Source organism: Eptatretus burgeri, chromosome 15 (assembly GCF_056783735.1).
Source record: "Eptatretus burgeri isolate ZD-2024b chromosome 15, Ebu_testis_v1, whole genome shotgun sequence".
In the NCBI taxonomy this organism is placed as follows: domain Eukaryota; kingdom Metazoa; phylum Chordata; class Myxini; order Myxiniformes; family Myxinidae; genus Eptatretus; species Eptatretus burgeri.
This window is the reverse complement of record NC_140975.1, coordinates 15,617,320-15,639,303: the sequence shown is the minus strand read 5'-3', so window position 1 is coordinate 15,639,303 and position 21,984 is coordinate 15,617,320. Positions and strand designations below refer to the sequence as shown.

Sequence of the window (21,984 nt, the reverse complement as noted above, 5' to 3'; positions counted from 1 at the left end):
AGGCACAGCCAAGTGAGCCTTATGAAAAAGAAAAGAACCCATATCAAAAAATTAAATAATTCTGGCTGTCAGACCATACTATCAGGCCGATATTTATTCCCCATCACCAGTAGATTATACATGTGAATTTTCACAACAATTGATTAAGCGGTTCCAGAAACAGCATTATTTAATATTTTTCTTCAATCCAATATGGCTGCCAAACCTTGTGACCTATCAAGTATTCCTTAACAAAACTGCACACCCATGGATTGGGGAACATTTGTGTGAAGTTTCCCTTCAATTTGTACAGCTGTTCCGGAGAGGAAGATTTTTTTTTATAGGTTCTAGAGTAAATCCAATATAGCTGCCAAACTTTGTGACCTATGACTTCATATGTGTGAACGTTTTGTTCCTCATGGATTGTCGGTCATACGTGTTAAGTTACACTTCGATCTGTTCAGCCATTTCAGAGAATATTTTTGAAGGTGTTTTTTTTTTAACAATAGGGCTGCAAAATCACGTGACTGATGACACCATCATAAAATTATCTGTGGACCATTTTATCCATAGATGACCCTCAAAATTTTTCATACTGATCAGATGTTGCGTTCTACATATGCAATTATAACGTCATAATGAAGGCATCTATAACGTCCTCAAAGATATCAAGCTTATTCCACATGTGGAGTACGGAGTACTTGCAGTGTGCCAAGTTTCAATTTTTTCCTTGGTGTTGTTTCAGAGATACAGAGGTCCAAAGTTTTTCCTTCTTTCCAACATGGCTGCAATACTACGTGACCTATGACATCAAAACTATGATTACAACATTCCACATGAGTAGTCGCATCTATGGCGAAAATTCCATCTCAATCCGACAAGTAGTTGCGGAGAAAAATACCAAAGTTCTGTGTCGACAAACAAACAAACAGACAAACAAACAGACTCAAACGCAATACCCTCTCTTTCGGCAAGGGGATTAGTAGGTTCTGCTTCTTTTGTCGATGCTCAGCATCTGAGAGAGAGAGAGAGAGAGAGAGAGAGAGAGAGAGAGAGAGAGAGAGAGAGAGAGAGAGAGAGAGAGAGAGAGAGAGAGAGAGAGAGAGAGAGAGAGCGAGAGAGCGAGAGAACGAGAGAACGAGAGAACGAGAGAACGAGAGAACGAGAGAACGAGAGAACGAGAGAACGAGAGAACGAGAGAACGAGAGAACGAGAGAACGAGAGAACGAGAGAACAAACTCAATTGATTGGCATCTATGGGGTTGAGGAAAACCCCTCCTGAATTGCCCCAACGGGTGTGGAAAAGTGATGTCATAAAGAAACTGTTGCTGGTACCCAAAGTGGTCCGGAAAGGGATGTCACTTCCCTGTAGCTCAGTGGCTGTGTCTGTCTGAAATCAAGTGAGGTGTTTTATCATGTATGTGTGTACATGATTTATATTGCAGCTCCTCCATGACCCTTAGACCCTGTAGAAAAATAAAACAGGCCTGGGTTTGAGACTGCACTACAGCTTACATATTGAGAAACCTCCTTGACCATTTGACCAAGGTTGAAGGTTTCCTTCCATTGCTGCAATGGTACAAGGATGAGGTTTTTAATTTTAGGACATCTACCATATTTGCCCATGAATGCTTGTCCGGTTGAATTTCGCAGTACGTGTGACTGCTAAGTCCATCCTTTTATTTGTTATGTTGACTCAAGCTCATGTAATAGACATATATCTTTTTTCTTTTTATTAATTAAAGCAGCTTTGCTTCCTTATTGTTTCTGACAAATCTTCAAGTCACTGTGCACAAAACAGCACCTGGGTGAGGAGAGGATGTTGAGGGTTTTGAGTGGGTGGAATAATTGCAGCTAAATGCAGACCGCACCTGCCTTGGTTCCGCACAGAGATCAGCAGTTTATCACAAAAAACGACACTGATGAGCAACCTGTCATTCTCTCTGAAGGAGTCTCGGAATTCAACATCAAGAGTAATTGTATATGCAACTCCCCCGTCCAATCCCCACCGCCGACACCCAGGAGTGACTCCCATAATGCTGAAGGAGCATCTTGTACACGAGGAAGCATTTGCTAAAGCTAGAACCAAAGCTGTTAGAACTCAGCCAATAATTGCTTTGGAACTCTAAAGTGCAACGTTGCTGCCACGGTAGTGTAGTTATGATATCGGTATTTACAGTAAATTTAATTCAATGAGTATCAAGATTGCCAAGCGTGTACAGCCACCAGCCAAATTCTTACATTACTGCTTATATTAAGGAGTTTCATAATTATAATGGACCAAGAGGAGTTCACCTTGAAATCTACCACCAGCTAACACAGAGCATGATCTGATGGACTACCAACCTACCACTAGCTAACACAGGGCATGATCTGATAGACCACCAACCTACCACTAGCTAACACAGGGCATGACATGATGGACCACCAACCTACCACTAGCTAACACAGGGCATGACCTGATGGACCACCAACCAACCACTAACTTACACAGGGTATGATCTGTTGGACCACTATATCCATAGGTGCAGCATGGAATTGTTACGTCGATATGTAATGGTTTATTACGAACGTCAAGGGTTACATCCGGTCATGAATGAGAATTTTATTTTACAGTCACCTCGGCTCATGGCAAAGCTTTTACACGTATCACATGCAGATGCAGGACAGATATAGTTGATATATATCAATGACCCAAAACTTACAAGGACATTAGTAGACAATGTACACACATTGTATGTGGAATTTAAAACCGGGTTCTCCACATCCTGTCTGAGCCATGGGGCTTCAATGGAAACACCAACAGGCCAACACCGTTGTTAGAAAATGCCCTATCCCCAAATACAGGCATGTAGACAATTTTAGAAACACTAAAATGCTTCTGTTGAGGTTGAGTAGCTTGAGGACTGGAGGAGATGAAGTAGCTGGAGGAAAAAAATCTGGTTGAAAGAGAATCGATGCCAATTTAGCGATTGATTTGATGTTCTTTGTGACAGTGTCTGGGGTTCCAGAGTTGGTCCATGGGATTAATTTTTTAAACTTTTTTTGGACACATGGTTGAGGCTCGTGGGAGAGCAAGAGCAGAATTTAAGGGAACAAAATTGAAAGGGGGAAACACCAACAGCAGAGTAGAAGTGAGGGTGAGATGAAGGCAGAGGGGGGAGGGAGGGGGTGGGGTCACATGGTGGTGAACAAGCTGCACACAAGCTGAATGAAACACAGCAAGAAGAAGATGGGGGGGAAAGCAGGGATGAAACAGAAAAGGAACAAATCCTCAAACAACTAACAAACGAAAAGAGGTGAGGAACAAATGGGGAAAAAATCACAATAACCTGGAAAAAGGCAGTGTTTGGGAATGGGATGATTTGGGATAGAAGAGATCATTAGCATGGATGAGAGATGACCTGGGGGTAGTGGTGGATAGCTGTGTTGAAGTCCAGGAGGGAGAATGGCACCGAAAAGATTGAGATTGGGACAATTGGTTCCACAGGTGAGAGAAAAGAGGAAATATGAGTGGAGGTGAGCAGTGAACCCGGATTTTGAAGAGTTTAACAAGAAGAGGGTTAATGGCAGACCGAGAAGGGGAGGTGTGCGCCTTGCAGAAACTTGGGAAAGGATGTTTTGACATTGCGCACACGGTCTGCCAATTATGTCAAAGCCAAAGAACACAGTGAGGTGCATCACCGCACATTCACACGGAAAGCGAGCAATGGTAAGCAGAAGCAGTAACAGATAAATCTATGGTGTATATAGGATATCATCCTCGGGTCGTAGCATCACGGGACAATTGCTCAGATTCCCAGGTCAACTATGGTTGTCCTCGTGAACGAATGACTTTTATAAAACATATAGCGTGCATTGTTATTACTTTTTCAAGGAAATCATTACAACCGACACATGATGACAAATGACATCACGGAACATGATATTTTGTTTTTTTGTCGGGTTGCAGCTGCAGACACCTTCAAACCAATCGATCAGCATCGCTCATGACAACATTCCATGAGCGGGAGAAATAATGGGCCTCCTAATTTCTGGTGTGTTGAAGGCGGTCTGTTGTTTCAACAAGAAGATAGTGTAGAAAATGTCACAGTAGTGACAATCCAACTGCATGAGTGTCTGTTGTTTTCACGCCTGCAGTCAGGGATATATCTAAATTGTTCATGGTCCAGCATGTGGTGTAAGAACCACCGGTGAACTGCTACGCATGACCGAATGAGTCAGACGGATATGGTGGAACCTTGCAGGACAAGCTCTGGTCGTTGGGAATTTTTTGAAGAAAAAATGCATTTTTCAGGATTTTCATGCGATATGACTCAGCCAAAGTGTATCGGTTTGAAATCACTTACATTCAAATCCGAACAGCTACCCTGAGCAGCAAAAGGTCATGCAGAACAGAAAGGGTGTAGATTGATTGATTGTTCAGTTACTTATACAAAGTCGAGGCTCGTATAAGAGCCAGAGCACAAAACAGATCAGGACGCAATTGAACAAAAGGAACAGTAGAGATGGGAGGTTGGGAATGGGAGGGGAGGATGTGGTGGGGAGCTGTAGGAGAGTTGCAGGACAAGATAGAGGGCAGAGTAATCAGCAGATAGATGGAGAGGATTTTCCAGGTAGTCAGTGACATCATTGATGAAAATCTGGAATAGGACTAGGCCCAGAACACTGCCTTGTGGCACTCCAGCCTTGACACGGAGAGGAAATGAAAGGATTCTGTTGAGAGACACACATTGGCTATGAGAGTTGAGGAAGTCAGTAGGCCACGTGTGGAGTTGGCCTTGACGAGTTAGCCTTGGATGAGTTAACACCAGGGGCAGTAGATATGGGAGACCAGTCCTGAAGAGAGAAAGCCCTGCCAATCTGCCTGAGTGAACTGCCAGACTCGCCAGCGTTTAGGATTGCGCTGAGTATGTGGGCTTGCACTGAACTCACATAATGTAATTTGAGGGGGGGGCTGGGAGGACTGAGGGGGGTAGCAGTTCCAGTCAGTAAGGCAGTATGCTCAATACTCAGGCAAGCGAGTAGCTCACCAGCTTAAGGAAAGACAGCGTGACCCTTGACCTCAGTGAATCTTCCATTTCAGCATGTGTCCTGCTGTAAAGGTCCAAGTATCACGACAAAGTAGTTTAGCAAACTGACGTTGGCCCGATGTTGCAAGCTTTGCCAACGTTAGGCCAACATCTGTAGTGTGCTGGCTGGGAACAACACTGGCCTTGAAGCAGCACAGGTGCTCATATGGAAAAGAAGAGTGAATGCAACAAGCTGAGAAGAAGAAGAAGTTTAATATTAAGATAGTTTGGGCTCAACATGCTTCTGTCCTTCATGCCATTTTGTCAATGGACAATCTCATGTGATGTTTATCATGATTATAATTATGAACCCATGCGAGACAGACATCTGAACTGTCTGCCCTGGGTTTGAATCCCAACCCAGATAGAAACTGTCATCCTGGTGTTCCAATGTGTGCCCTGGTTTAGAATAGGTACAATGTATCCCTGCGTGTTGTAAGAGGTGACTAAAAGGGTTGGTGTCAGGAAGGGCATCTGGTCATTAAAAAATTGCCTCAAAAAGGGAACCATGATGAGTACAATTATATGTGGGCAGGGTACAGCCCGAAGTACCCGGTGGGGGTCCTCAACCCCCTCTCATCAAAAATCAAGGTGGGGAACCTGATCAAAGCAAGGGAGGAAATTAGTTTCATTCATGACGACCAAATGTCTGACACCCCACGTGGAGATCGGTTTCTGAGGTTTGGGACATGGAATGTAGGGACAATGACAGGGAGATCAGGAGAAGTGGTGGAAGTATTGGTCAGGAGAAGAGTGGACATATGTTGTGTGCAGGAGATGAGATGGAAGGGAAGTGGTGCGAGAATGGTGAAGGGTAGGCAGGGACAGAAGTACAAGTTTGTGTGGCTAGCGTACCCGGAAGGTGTGTATGATGTTGGTGTCCTGTTTTCTGAGGAGTCTGTAGACAGTGTGGTGAGTGTGACGAGAGTGAGTGAAAGGTTGATGATGATGGTAAGAATAGTGATTGGAAAGCTCTTCGTGAATGTCATCTCGCGATATTCCCCGCAGGTCGGTCGCAGCGATGACGAGGACAAGTTCTGGTGTGTGATGGAGAAGTTGATGGAAAACGTGAAAGATGAGGAAGTTGTTTTGGTTGGAGGAGACCTGAATGAACATGTGGGAAGGAGTACAGATGGTTTTGAGGGAGTCCATGGGGGTGAAGGACATGATGTGAGGAATGGAGAAGGTGAAAGGATTTTGGAGTTTGCTGATGGAGCTGGTTTGTTGATTTGTAATACTCAATTCCAGAAAGCAGATAATAAGCTTATTACATACATGTCAAGTGGGTCGACGACAATTGTTGACAACCTGATAGTGTGTAGGTGAGATAGGGAGAACCTCTGGGACACAAAAGTGATCCCGGGGGAGGAGGCTGTTTCACAGCACCACATAGTTGTCTGCGACATAAGGATGAAATGTGCGAGGAGAGCTCGGTGGGTGAAGTATGAACTGAGGATGAAGGTGTGGACGTTGGAAGAGGTGATAGTGAAGGAAGCATAAAGAGAGCGGTTGAGTATGGTCGAGGATGATGTGGTTGAGCTTGAAAGTGGATGGATGTCAATGTAAGATAGTCTGTTGGAAGTCGTTGGTGAGGTACGTGGATGGACAAAAAGGCCACCGAGGAAATCAGAAACATGGTGGTGGGGTGATAAAGTTGGAAAGAGGATTGACGTGAAGAGGAAGAAGTTCAAGGAGTGGCAGAAGGCGAAGGGTATGATGGCAGAAGAGACAGCGGATGAAAGTTGAAAGGCAGTCAAGAAGGCTGCAAAGAAAGAAGTAGCAAAGGCAAAGGAGCCACATTGGAAAATGCTCAGAGAACGTTTGGATTCAGAAGAGGGTCAGGGAGAGGTATTTAGGATTGCACAGCAGACAGAAAAAGAGAGGTGCAATGTGACGGGGGTGAGTTGCTTGAAGGATGAAGTGGGACAAATTGTTGTGGACCTGGATGGAATTAAAGGAAGATGGAAAAGATATATGGAAAGGCTGTTAAATGTCGAGAATGAATGGGATGGAAACATAGAGAGTAACCCAATTTTAGGACCAGCAGAGAAGATAACTGAGAAGGACATTGAAGAAGTGATAAGAGCCATAAAGAGTAGAAAAGCGGGAGTGCCGACGGGAGTTGTGGGAGATTTGTTGAAGGCAGCAGGAAGTTGGGGTGTGAAGAGAAGGACAGAGATCTGTAATCTGGTGGTGAAAGAAGGCCGCATTCCAGTGGATTAGGAACTGAGTACCCTTGTCCCTTCCAAGGGGAAAGGTGACCCTCTGGACTGTGACTCGTATAATTACTGCAGTTACTGCAGCATGGAATGAAGGTATTGGAAAGGGTGTTGGAGAAGAAGATAAGGAAGAAGGTGAAGATTGATGAAATTCAGTTTTGATTTATGCCACGAAGAGGGACGACAGCTGTGATTTTCATTGTAAGGTAGTTGCAGGAAAAGTACATGGAGAAGAAGAAGAAGTTGTTTTTTTGGTTTGTTGATTTGGAGAAAGCATTTGATGGGGTTCCACGTGAAGTTATGACATGGGCATTGAGGAAGTTAGGAGTGGAGGAATGGTTGATCAGAGTAGTGATAGCAATGTACAAGAGAGTGTGCACAGCTGTAAGGATGAAGGACGGGAACGGTGGTGAGTTTGAGGTGGAGGTGGGAGTGCATCAGGAGTCAGTACCAAGTCCACTCCAATACGTAGTTGTGATGGAGGTGCTGGCTCAGAGTGCAAAGGAGGCTTTACCATGGGAGTTGTTGTTTGCAGATGATTTGGTGTTGATTGCGGAGAGTAGGGGTGGACTGAAAGAGAAGATGAATAAGTGGAAGGAATGTATGGAGCCAAAAGGTTTGAATGTAAATATCGGAAAGATGAAGGTGATGGGAAGTGGTAAAACATGTGGTGAGGTGGAAAGGACTGGGAAGTGTCCGTGTGCTGTGTGCAGGAAGGGTGTTGGAGTGAACCCCATTCAATGTACAATGTGCGCTGAGTGGGTTCATCGAAACTGTGGTGGTGTGAGAGGGTCATTAACCAGTGTGGTATTGACATTAAAGTGTAAGGTGTACATAGAGGGAGTTGCAGATGGAGGAAATATTGAGTTGGATGTTGGAGACGGCGTGAAGTTGTAAGGTGTGAAAACATTTTGCTGCCTCGGAGACATGTTGAATGGAGAAGGTCGATCAGACTTGGCGACGGTTGCTGGAGTGAGATGTGCATGGAAGAAGTTTTGGGAACTGAGTGGTGTGCTGATGAGGAGGGGAGTGTTGTTGAAGTTGAAGGGAAAGGTGAATGCGACGTGTGAGAAGTGCTATGATTTACGGGAGTGAGACATGGGTATTGAAGGTAGAGCAGCAACGAAGGCTGGAAAGGGTGGAAATGTGAATGGTTTGGTGGATGTGCGTATCATTGAAAGAGAGGAAGCCAAATGATGAATTGTGGAAGATTATGGGAGTGGAGCCTGTGATGGATGTTGTGAAGAGAAGCATGTTGAGATGGTTGGGTCATGTGTTGAGGAAGGATGAAAGTGACTGGGTGAGAAGAGTGATGGAAATGAATGTAGAAGGAAGTAGAGGATGGGGAAGACTGAGAAAGACTTGCCTAAAGGTGGTGGAAGAAGAAATGCGGGTGAGGGGTTTAACAAGGGGAGATGCAGAAAATAGGGCAATGTGGAGAAGATTGTCATGTGGTCCGCAATGCTGACCCCAACTCTAGGAGGGAAAATGACCTTAAAATTAGAATACTTGTTGTTGTTGTCTGGTGTTTCACAGGTAGGGTGATTCTTCATTGTGTGCGCCATCCCTCTGATGGACATTAAAGTTGGTGGCCCATCTGCTAGCATTAGTTGGTGGACATTAAAGATCCGATGGTATCCTTCACGAAGAGTAGGTGAGCTATCACTGGCACCCTGAACAAATTCCAATATCCTGCCTTAAATGGAGGTAGCGAGTGGTCCGGTCTTCCTGGAGGTTGTTTGACACCGCAGCTTAAACCTCTCTTCTATCTCATTGTGTAGTTGTGGTCTCGTTCATCACCTTCTGCACCATCAACAAATTCTCATTCTCAGGTTGTTTACATCTCGCATGGGAACGGATGTCTTCGGCAACGAAGGGCAACCATAAATGTTTAGATTTTTGTTATCTCGATTGCTCTACTAGTAATACTGGAACATTAATAATTAGTGTAACCTTTTGGAAACCCCTTCAGGTGTCTCTTTAGCCGATTGTGCCACTTGCTTTGGCAATCCACAGCGGAGCCACTCAAATGCTGATTGATGAAGACGTCCTCTTCCATATATCCGTTATTATTAGTGCTGCAACCTGAAAACTCCGCATGCTTAACCGCAAATGATGGTGGAAGCAGATCTTAGAATGTGAGCGCCCGAACGTGTCGGGATTCGAACCTGGAGAATATTGCCGATAACTCGGTCATTGTGGTAGTTAAAAACTTGAACTTTGACACATTTGTGCACAAGACTGAGTTGCATCATCTCCTAAACTTTCAGCCCTATGAGATGCATTGAAGGGATGTTGCAGCTCGTTTTGTTTTTATATGAGCGTAAACTTTGCCATATATCCGTTATTATATGTCTTCACCGTAGTTTACTGTACTTTATTGTACCGTACTTTAATTGAGGTTCACTGTACTTTACTGCCTTTTACTGTTAAAAAAAAGATTACACGGTATTTTTTTTTAAGCTTGATAACAAAAAAAAACCTAACGATTATGATAAATAAATAAAAAAAACGATCAAAAAGGGCTGTAAATTCGCTTCCATCCATTACAGCCCGCTGAAAACTTAGGATGTAGTGAGGGTAATATGTCCACTAATGTTTGTCAAATTTAAACTTTTTATGTGTTACAATGACCTAGTTATGGGCAAGCATCTATAGCTTCGGATTCCGACATGCTACGTGACCTGAGATTTGGCAGACTGCTTCCGTCAGCATTTTCGATTAAGCATGGGAAATGTCGAGGACCTAGCTCCAATAATAAGGGAGATGTGGAAAGTGATGTCTTAGCAAGTCAGCGTCCATAATTCCTGGAACCAATGAGTATTGCTTATTCTTTAGGGTGGTTAGAGACTAGAATTGCTCTTCGAGGGATGTGAAGATATCGAAAGCACTGTAAATGTACACTCAACATCATTATTTTTGTTAATTTTTTTTTTCTGACATACAAAGCCATTGTTTTAATAATACAAATGTAAAAACGAAATATGAATAATACTTTGAAATCCATTGATCCTCTGGAGTTTGGGCATTCTGGGTTTGTTTTACTGCGACAAGACCACAAGTTCAAGTATCCGTGACCACACGTTTCAGCGCTGATGGCACAACATACAATTCCATTTCCGACATGTTATTACACTCGTACGTCACAATACATCCAACCTGGGCACCAGGAGTGATTCCACGTTGAATATAATGTCATGGATGGTCCAATATCGAACAAAATTGCTTTTCATGCCCATCAGTTGCCTCCAAAATGAATAAAATGGAACAACCATTGGACCAGAGTATGAGCGCATCCTCTGTTAATAGGAAGAGAAATGGAAGTTTATTTGAGCCTGAAAACCTGTTATAGGATCCAAAGTACTGTATACACGCATAAGTCTCCTTTAAACATGCAAACCATCATGGGGGGAGAGGGAGGTGGGGGTTTTATTTGTTGGACTTCTCTGGAGGAAAGCCTTCCCAATATTGGTTATATTACTCGAGTTTGCTCGCCTGTCTTCGGCGATAACTCAAGAGTGCTTCGTTACGTAAAGCTGATAGGTTGTACACACTTGCACGTCACAGAGACACAGAATTGATTGAATTTTGAAAGCAATCTGTAAGTGTCACAAAACAGATTCGAAGTGTAACGTCACAAATTGCTTCAATAGAAATCTCAATAGCATTCACTCAGAGAAACGTCATATTTTGTACAGAATTTGACAAATGATTTAACCAATAAGTGCTATACCTGTATGTACGTCTCATTGACCTTATGGTGGTTGAACGTCGCATTCTAGCTCGGCTGTTGATGTTGCTCATGGCATCTTTCAAAAACAGCAGGTTACCCTGGCAAAATCTCTCAATGTTTAGAATTGGCTCTACGATTGGCACTACCTGTAGTCAAGTGTCGTCAGGTTGGTGCCGAGGGAGCATGCGCTTCTGGGTTTGATAACCGACCTCACTATAAATTGTCGGATTGGCTTTCTGTGGGCAGGGTGTTCCATCAACGAGTATCCCATCCCTCAGATAGATTTCACACTGGGTGTTCTGTCTGCTATCATTCGTTGGTGGATGTGAATGACTCCCATACTGTTTCAGTGAAGATTATTGGTTAGTTATTGACCTCCATGGCCAAATTCCAAATTCTTGCCCTGACTTACTGCTGAGAAGGCAATGACAAACCACCCACCATAAACTGCCATTCAACCTCTTTGGTAGCCAGAATGTTCTGTCAATGGCATGTAGACATGAGGCGATGGAGGGTGGGGAGCAGGGGAGTTAATAAGGTGAGAGTTCTGGGGTGTAAATATGGCACTTTTGGGAAATATGGCCACCTCCTGTAGGTGCTTCCTTTTTTTGCATGGATAATAATCAAGGCTTGGGGAAGAGAGCTGGCAGAGGGAATAAAAGGCAATGTAGTGATAGTGCGATGGTGGTGCCTAAGTTTCACATAACAAGCAACAGAAAGAATGGACAGCATAAAAGAGGATAGAGCGGAGGGGATGAAACACAGTAACCTGCTAGTAAGATGGTTGGGTTTGGTAGGGTTTATGGGAGTCAAAAGAATTCTGGATAGTGATGGAAGGTGACTTGATGGAAGGTAGCTGTGCACTGCTTGCTTGAAGCTATCGAGGGAAGAGTGGGATTGAAGCCTCCAGAAGGAAGGTTCACAAATGAGGAGAAAAGAAGAACAAAAGAGTGGACATGTGCAGTAAACCTGGATTGTGTGTGTTTAACCACGAGGGGGTTACAGAAAAAAATATGTGTGTCCTTCTTGAATTGGGGAGGGTCGGAGGGCTGAGAGAGCAGAATGAGAAAGAACAAAGCCTCGTCATGCTCGATTCCAGTAATGTTGAACTTACTTGAAGCAATAGTCTAAAAATGAGGTCATTGTTGAAAATTGGCATGTAAAGGCGCTTTACTGTATCACCTCTGTTGATTTCCACCCTTGGTCCATAATGATCGTCAAATAAACCTACATATCCATTTCCAAGATCGTCAAATAAACCTACATATCCAATAAACCTACATCTCCATTGAACCACTGGAAGAGGTTCAATTAGTTTCCTGAACTCTTCGGCCTCACCATCAGCCATGACCTCTCCTGAGCTGACCATATAGTGTCATAAACCCTTTGTGAGTGTCTTTGTTAGGTGTTGCATTTAATATGGAATGACTTGTTTGTTATATACACCACTGCAAGGTTTTTTGATGTGAGACACTAGTTGTAAATGTAGATCAAAATGTGACAAGTGTTAATGCGGGATGTAGATTTCTAAGCCTCCATTGAAAGATCATGTGTGTTTGGAAAGTTTCTGGCTGCTTCCAGATTTAGAGCCATCTCATGTTAATGAGCCATAACCTCCAAAGACAGCCAAAGGCTGGGTATCCTCCATCAATTGTAGTCTTTCCTTGGAAAATCAGTGCTACTCACAGTTTACAAGGCGTATGTCGGTAGTTCAATGGTATGACTCTCGCCTCTGGGCAAGCACCTTAGCATTACATTCTCTTGAATTATGTGGAATATCAACTCTTCTGTTGATATTTCTTTCCTTAGGCTGTTTGATTCCACTCTTCTCTCTTGGGCTTCAAACCTGTGGTGCAGTCACATCATGTCACCCCCCCCCCAATCGTTACCTCAAATCAACTTTACCCATTGAATCTACCAGGCCAAACCTCCTTACTTTTAGGTTGCTGCGTTCTGCCCCCCCCCACCCCCGTTCTCTCCTGTTGTTGTTTTTGTAAGCTTCATTCATTCCCTTGCCGATTGTATCAAACTGTTGCTGCAAAGTCAGTTCATAACCTCCGTCACCTTCTTCTCCCATGAGCCTCAATCTTGTAAAGAAAATAATTAAATAAATAATAACAATAAAAAACCCGAACATTGTACATCCTTTATCTATTCCCCACAAGTTGTTGGAAATTGCTTTTGCTAATCCAATTCACGGTTGGATGATAATATTCAGAGAGCAGCTGAAGGTCACTCTTTGTCACTTCTTCCTCGTCCCATTTAAAGCAGTGACTTAGACCTTTCTATTTCTAATTTACATAACCCACTCATTTCTTAACCGTGTTCACTTTGTGATGGTTCTGTTTCTCCCACTCATTGTCAGATAATAATGATTGCCTGGCAGGTGATCTTGATAATATCTGCTAGATACCTTCAACTTAATTTCAACGATTTCTCATCATAACAGGCATTGACATCCTGTGATGTCACAATCGGATACTCATTAAAGGATAAGTACCTCCACCACCAAAGGTCGATTGAGGTTATGCTTTCATCCCTGTTTGTGTGTCTGTTTGTTTGTCTGTGAGCAGGATATCTCAGAGTTATGGACGGATTTGGACGAAACTTGATGGGCAGGTTGGGTGTGTGACAAGCTCACATTGATTAGATTTTGGTGATGATCCTGATATGGATAGGAGAATTGTTTTAACTTCTTAGTGATTTTTCATAACTCAGAGATAGGGCCAAAATGATATTTAACACAATATTTCAATGACGCTTTATGACAAAACCAGACTTGGTGTCTTAATGGTTAGAGCCTCCGCTCCGAGTCTGGGAGGTTTAGGGTTCAAACCCCTGCCGAGTCATACCAAAGACTTAAAAAATGGTATGTTCTGCTTCCTTACTTGATGCTCAGCAGTTAAAAGGATAGAGCAAGGACGATCCCCATCGGTTGGCATCCATGGGGAGGAGGAAACTCATCCTGAGGAAATGCACCATTGAGTGCGTTGAGAAAAGTGGTGCCAATGTTGTGATGTTGCTGATACCCAGAGTATCCTCGAAAGTGATGGCACTTCCCCCAAGTTCAGTGGCTGTGTTAATTGTTAGTCCTGTCAGTATGTCCATGTGTGTGTGAATGGCAGCTCCATTAACTGCTTTAGACCTTGTGTTAAAAAATACAAAAACTTGCTTCATATGAGTTGGGTAGATGACAAGAACAAGCCAATTAGATTCTGGTGCAGGTCGGGATGCAGATCCACCTATCAGTGGCATACAAAACATAAACTGTTCAGCCTGGTCAAGGTGTGCACCCTACTGAGTGCTGTTATAGTTACCTTCGCAAACTTTGTTGCGAAGGTTATGTTTTGATCGCTGTGTATTTATTTATTTATTTGTGAATGTGTGTTTGTTTGTTTGTTTGTTATTCGCATAATTCCAAAAGTATTGAACTGAATCGCAGCAAATTTGGTGGGATGATTGGTTATTATCCGAGGACCATCTGATTAGATTTTGGGAGCGATCGAGTCAAAGGTCAAGGTCAAGGTCATGAAAAGGTCAAAATCGTCTTTTTACCATAGCGCGGTCAATTTGTATCCAATTTGCATGCAACTAATGCCAAAATGTTCAGAATTCAATGCCCCATCTTGTGATATGTGACATGACACAATGACGTAATAACCATTATTAGCGGTTGGGAGTCAAAGGTCAGGGGGGGTCACGACATTGCAAAATGTGCAGTTTTAGTCATAACACGGTCAATTGTTATCTGATTTGCATGAAACCAACACCAAAATGTTGACTGCTCTGTTCTCCACACTCTAATTCCAATTACAAAATTAAGAGTACAAAGGTCAAGGTCGAGGTCATGAAAAGGTCAAAATCGTCATTTTGCCATAGTGCGGTCGATTTTTATCCAATTTGCTTGCAACCAATGCCAAAATGTTGTGAATTCAATGCCCAATCTTGTGATATATGATATGACACAATGACGTCATTACCTTTGTTAGCGGTTTGGGTCAAAGGTCAGGGGGTCAACGACCTTTATTATCATAACGTGGTCAATTCTTATTCAATTTGCATGTAAGTAGATTCAAAATGTTTAGAATTCAATTCCCTATCCTGTGATGTGTAATATTTGATTTCTTATAATGTGACCAGTTGTCATCAGATTGACTTGACACCGACACCCAAAAATGTCAGGGAGTTCATACAGAAATTGTACAATGTACATGAATCAGTGTCAAACAGCAGGAAATTTAATGTTTTTAAGCCATCATAACACATATGAGATGGCAGATGTGGTATGGGATTAAATACCCTCACAATCAACGGTTTCTGGGGGGGGGGCAAAATGTAGCGTTGGCGAAGGCATGCACTCTACTGAGTGCCCGTTCTAGTTTTGAAATGATTTTGCCTCGCAAGCCCACAATCCTCTGGCTTCTCCTCTCTGGGTTGGAGCACCTACGTCTGCTCTAGATTGACACTCCATCACTCGCTCCTAGCTGTTCCAATAGTATGACGCTAGTGCTTCTGCCTTGGCAGGTATGACATCATGCACCTCCAGAACCGTGGCAAGCTTGAGTATGTGAATGTTGGACGCTGGGATCACGGAAAGCTTCACATGAACGACAGCGTGATGTGGCCCGATGGTATACTGGAGTCCATTTGCAGTGCACCCTGCACCCTTGGACACATCCGGGTAATTTCTCTCTTAATTCTACGATTCTCATTATTGTTCTTTTTAAGTTATTATTGTAAATGCTCAGCTTGTCTTTCATCGTGCAAAGGTCCTGGGTGAACTGATTAAATGACCATCTTTCACATAGGAAATTTGGAAGAAAGACAAGTGGGAAATTATTGTTTACCTAAGAATGTGAATTTTGGGGAGGGTCAAAAAGTCATAACAGATTGGAACTCAAAAATGCATGTGATTGGTCGAGGGAGTGAACAAGGGATTTATACTGAGAGTGGCAACAGTTGTGCAGAGAATGGGTGAGGGGAGGGAGGGTTTGTTGGCTGGATTTCATTTTTACAGATAAAGGTAAGGAGAGAGAATTTTGCGTTAGTTAAGCAAGCAAAGGTTCCAATTGGGTTTAGATGCTTGCAAAGACCATCCCCATATAATGGTCTTCAATGTTGATTGGTGCACTGTTGCTCGACCCACTCTTTGGAGCCCCGCACTCCCACCCCACCCCTATATCTTCTATCCTGGTGTTCTTTTTGTGGTTTATGGAGTCCCTGTGAGTTTTGAGTACCATTCTCACTGTGGATGTACTCCTCTCCTTAGTCACATTCCAATGTGTGTGACACTTGGAGAAGTGGTTGAGGTGAAATGGATGACCGGTTATTTTACATCCAGTTATCTTTACCTTGATTGTTCAATCCAACCCGACATCATTGATGATGTGTTATGTTATGCAAATGAAGTATTTGCTAATCCCTCTCATGCAATGTGGAGCCATTGCAGACCAAACTCAAAGAATTTCATTTTAAAGCTTAATTTTGTCTTGTTCATGATTTATTAAAGTAGCGACAGTACATGTACAGGAGTGAAGCTTTGAAATCTTTCCTGGAACTCTCACCTATGGGTTGTTGTTAATTTTTGGACTCTCTCTCTCCCCCTCTTTATCATCATCATGAGATCATCATCATGTACCATGTCCTATGCAGAGCATAAGTGCTGCTCAAGCAGTTACTGGGCTACAATCCTGGTCGGGTCGTCACTTCAGCTCAGGAAGTCAGGGCAAGGATTTGGAATTTGTTCATGGTGGTGATGATAGCTCGCTTACTATTTGTGAAGGACAATGTGGGATCTTTACCATCCACCAACTGATGTTGGCAGATGGGACACCAAGTTTAACGTCCATCCAAAGGACGGCACAGACATTGACGAATCACCCTGCCTGTGGAACACCGTAATGATAGCTGGGTCGGGATTCGAACCTAGGCGAGACAGCTTATAGGCAAGTGTGCCATCCTGCCAAACATTTTGTCATTCTCTCTCTCTCTCTCTCTCTCTCTCTCTCTCTCTCTCTCTCTCTCTCTCTCTCTCTGTCTGTCTGTCTCTCTCTCTCTCTCTCTCTCTCTCTCTCTCTCTCTCTCTCTCTCTCTCTCTCTCTCTCTCTCTCGCTCTCCCTTTTTGATGATCTTCAATACAATACAGCTTGTGGACCTGCCATTCAGAGAGGTACTGGGATTTAAGGATCAAAACCTCAATGATGGATAGATCATGCCTAGTCGATGATGGATAGATCATGCCAAGCTGATGATTCTGATGTTCATTGAATCAGACATTCATCAAGCTGAGGGAATTCTTCACATTTCTTTCTTTCTATCTCCCTCATTGATCGTTTTCTAATCTTCACATAATATTTTATTCCATTTTCTTTTCCCTAAATACATCTACTTTTAATGAAGTAAATAATTCAACTAATTTTCGATTTTACTTTCTCTTTTGCATTCAAACCTTCTTGCATACTATTTTTGATCTTTCATACGTTTCAATTTATTTCTGTGTTTACAAATGCATTTATAACATTTTTTTTCATTTATTTATTGTATATTTTACAATTTACACTCACTGCATTCCATGGCCCTCTGAACGTTTACATAACTGAACATTTCTCAACATGTCTGACTGTAAATGCATTTGAATAATCATGTTTTATATTTGCAGGAAAGTTTTACGAAGTCAATAATTTCTTATAATTAGTCCATTATATTGCAATGAAGTACAATTTCTGAATTCTGATTAGCGATAAAAAACAAGAAAGATGTTGTGCATAGCATGATACTTACGAAATCCAAATAAAGAATAGTTGCCATGGAAACATCAATTTGGCAGTTTCAAAAATTTAGCCTCTCAAGTGTTTTATGTGATTGATTATTATGCATAAACATTTGGCTGATAAATTTTCTAACGACGGCCTAATAGGTGTTTTACATGTTTTTAGATGGCCTTGCCCTTTGATCAATGTTGACCAAATTTCCACATATATATATATATATATATATATATATATATATATATATATATATATATATATATATATATATATATATATATATATATATATATATATACAAATAAGCTGTTTGTTTCGACTTGACATATTTAAACATTATTGAGGTATGGCAATAAAAAAACTAGAACGGCATTTGGTAGAGCGCATACCTATGCCAGGCTGAACATTTTTACATTTTAATCCACTGATAGGCCAGATCTGGATTCGGACCTGAACCAAAATCTAATCAACTTGGTCTCCTCACCAAACCAAAAACAAATTTCGACCGAATCCGTCCACAACTTTTTGAGATTTCCTGCTCACAGACAAACAACAAAAAGACGTCATGCAGAGCACGATACTTGCAGAAACCACTCCCCTCTCCAAAGGTTGCCATGGATACATCAAATTGTCCATTTTATTAACATTAAAATTGACAATCAAAATCAAACCTCAATCGGATTAAAATCGATGATTTTAGAAGTTTGACCTTTAGTTGACCTTTGACATTTTGACTTCAAAAATAGTTGGTTTCCAAATTCAGTGATGCACTATGCAATTGCTGCTTAATCACCAGGTTAATCGGATGAAAATTGATGATTTTTTAGACGAAATTTGATGATTTTGGAAGTTTGACCTTCAGTTGACCTTTTGACCTCAAAAATAGTTGCTTTCCTAATTCAGTGATGGACAATGCAAATCCTGTTGCAGTTTCAAGTTAATCGGAATTAAATTGACAATTTTTCAGTTGAAAATAGATGATTTTAGAAGTATGACCTTGAGTTGACCTTTATCTTTTGATCTCAAAAATAGTTGGTTTCCCAATTCAATAATTGCACAATACGATTGCTGTTTAATTTTCAAGTCAATCGGATGAAAATTGACGATTTTTCAGATAAAAATTGAAGATTTTAGAAGTTTGGCCTTGAGTTGACCTTTGACCTTTTGATCTCAAACAAGATGGTTTCCCAATTCAGCGACGCAATTTGCAAATCTTGTTCAAATTTCAAGTGAATCGGATGAAAAATGACGATGAAAAAAATTTGACTGACCTCAAAATCAATTGGCTTCTCAGTTGAGACGATCTCTACAACTTGGTAAAGTTTCGTGAAGATCGGTTTGAAATTGCGACCTGTAGGTGATTGACAGACAAACAGACAAACAGACAGACAGGAGTGAAAACATAACCTCCTCCAACTTCGGTGGCAGAGGTAAAACTCACAAAAAGTCCCATTTGATTCTAATGGGCTGAAATTGTTGTCATGGGAGCCATTGACATGTCAAAACAGGTGAATCGATAGTTATTATTTTCAGTTGAACCAATTGAGTAACCCAATATGCAAAATATTTTCAAATTTCAAGTTAATCAGATGAAAATTGACCATTTTGTGACCTTGACCTTTGACATTTTGCCCTAAAACAATAGGCCTTTAACTTTTGACGGGTGAACCAATTCATTGACCCAATATGCAAATTTTGTTTAAATTTCAAGTCAATCACATGGAAATTGACGATTCTATGTGACCTTGATCTTTTGACCTTTTGACCAAAAAGAAATAGGCTTCAAGCTTTTGACTTGCTCCAACAATTCCTTAAGTTTTGTGAAGATCAGTCTGGAATGGCGACCTGAAGGTGACAACAAACAAACGCAAGAAAATTCGACACTTATGAATCTTCATTTTCGCAAGTAAATAGTCCTGATACATTTGTAGGGTGTGGATGTTGTGAGTACAGCTTCTGATTTCGTCACCCACCTGTGCACATGTTGGCAGTTCAATAGGGCTGTCTGATGTGGGTATTGGTGGAAACATTTGCATATCCTAGTGATCACTGCAAACTGCTCCTTTTAGGGTGTTGGTTCATGGTATCAGTCTTGGAAGCTCTCTCTTGGGTGGCTGTCTGTGATTATGCCAGATATTTCCCCCCTATCATTATTCCCCAAGTTCTGGCATTCTCTTTCAAATGGATTCACAACGTTTTATTCAGCAACCGTTGCTGGCAACCTGTGACACGAGAGGGTTGACCACCTGCCAGATAATCAAAAAACACCTTGAAACTTCTACTGGGAATTGCTTGTGCAGCAACATCAATTTCATTCTCATTCTCTTAAACATGTTTACGTCTGCCAGGAAGGTTCACTCGATTTTGCTTTGATTATTTTCACATATTCGAAGAGGACATAGACCAATGAGATAAGTTAAGTCCATCTCCTGGTGTTTTTCCTTTTTTTTTGCACTTAGACATCACCAATATTTTTCTTTGAGGTTTAGTTTTACCAATCGTTCTCTCTCTCTCTCTCTCTCTCTCTCTCTCTCTCTCTCTCTCTCTCTCTCTCTCTCTCTCTCTCTCTCTCTCTCTCTCTCTCTCTCTCTCTCTCTCTCTCTCTCTCTCTCTCTCTCTCTCTCTCTCTCTCTCTCTCTCTCTCTCTCTCTCTCTCTCTCTCTCTCTCTCTCTCTCTCTCTCTCTCTCTCTCTCTCTCTCTCTCTCTCTCTCTCTCTCTCTCTCTCTCTCTCTCTCTCTCTCTCTCTCTCTCTCTCTCTCTCTCTCTCTCTCTCTCTCTCTCTCTCTCTCTCTCTCTCTCTCTCTCTCTCTCTCTCTCTCTCTCTCTCTCTCTCTCTCTCTCTCTCTCTCTCTCTCTCTCTCTCTCTCTCTCTCTCTCTCTCTCTCTCTCTCTCTCTCTCTCTCTCTCTCTCTCTCTCTCTCTCTCTCTCTCTCTCTCTCTCTCTCTCTCTCTCTCTCTCTCTCTCTCTCTCTCTCTCTCTCTCTCTCTCTCTCTCTCTCTCTTTCCTCTCTCTCTCTCTCTCTCTCTCTCTCTCTGCAATCTCTCTCTCTCTCTCTCTCTGCAATCTCTCTCTCTCTCTCTCTCTGCAATCTCTCTCTCTCTCTCTCTCTGCAATCTCTCTCTCTCTCTCTCTCTACGTCTCTCTCTCTCTCTCTCTGCAATCTCTCTCCTGCTACTCTCTCTGCAATCTCTCTCTCTCTCTCTCTCTCTACAATCTCTCTCTCTCTCTCTCTCTGCAATCTCTCTCTCTCTCTCTCTGCAATCTCTCTCTCTCTCTCTGCAATGCAATCTCTCTCTCTCTCTCTCTCTGCAATCTCTCTCTCTCTCTCTCTGCAATCTCTCTCTCTCTCCTGCAATCTCTCTCTCTCTCTCTCTCTGCAATCTCTCTCTCTCTCTCTCTGCAATCTCTCTCTCTCTCTCTCTCTGCGTCTCTCTCTCTCTCTCTCTGCAATCTCTCTCTCTCTCTCTCTACAATCTCTCTCTCTCTCTCTCTCTGCAATCTCTCTCAATCTCTCTCTCTCTCTGCAAATCTCTCTCTCTCTCTCTCTGCAATCTCTCTCTCTCTCTCTCTCTGCAATCTACTCTCTCTCTCTCTCTCTCTGCAATCTCTCTCTCTCTCTCTCTCTGCAATCTCTCTCTCTCTCTCTCTGCAATCTCTCTCTCTCTCTCTCTGCAATCTCTCTCTCTCTCTCTCTGCAATCTCTCTCTCTCTCTCTCTGCAATCTCTCTCTCTCTCTCTCTGCAATTTTTCTCTCTCTCTCTCTGCACTCTCTCTCTCTCTCTCTCTGCAATCTCTCTCTCTCTCTCTCTGCAATCTCTCTCTCTCTCTCTCTGCAATCTCTCTCTCTCTCTCTCTCTGCAATCTCTCTCTCTCTCTCTGCAATCTCTCTGCAATCTCTCTCTGCAATCTCTCTCTCTCTGCAATCTCTGCAATCTCTCTCTCTCTCTCTCTCTGCAATCTCTCTCTCTCTCTCTCTCTCTGCAATCTCTCTCTCTCTCTCTCTCTCTACAATCTCTCAATCTCTCTCTCTCTCTCTGCAATCTCTACAAATCTCTCTCTCTCTCTCTCTGCAATCTCTCTCTCTCTCTCTCTCTCTGCAATCTCTCTCTCTCTCTCTCTCTCTGCAATCTCTCTCTCTCTCTCTCTCTCTCTGCACAATCTCTCTCTCTCTCTCTCTCTCTGCAATCTCTCTCTCTCTCTCTCTCTCTGCAA

At 42.4% G+C, this 21,984-nt stretch overlaps 1 protein-coding gene and 2 pseudogenes across 1 annotated transcript in view; all 3 read left to right on the top strand.

The window, feature by feature from the left end:
- The window catches only part of LOC147011612 (metabotropic glutamate receptor 1-like), a 136,936-nt gene that overhangs the window by 89,013 nt on the left and 25,939 nt on the right, over positions 1–21,984 (top strand). Inside the window, exon 5 of the mRNA XM_085858483.1 lies at positions 15,528–15,684. Coding sequence (XP_085714609.1) covers positions 15,528–15,684 — 157 coding nt within the window. The remainder of the gene's footprint in view (positions 1–15,527; positions 15,685–21,984) is intronic.
- On the top strand, positions 5,856–7,274 carry LOC147011614 (uncharacterized; annotated as a pseudogene).
- LOC147011613 (uncharacterized) lies at positions 7,361–8,738 on the top strand (annotated as a pseudogene).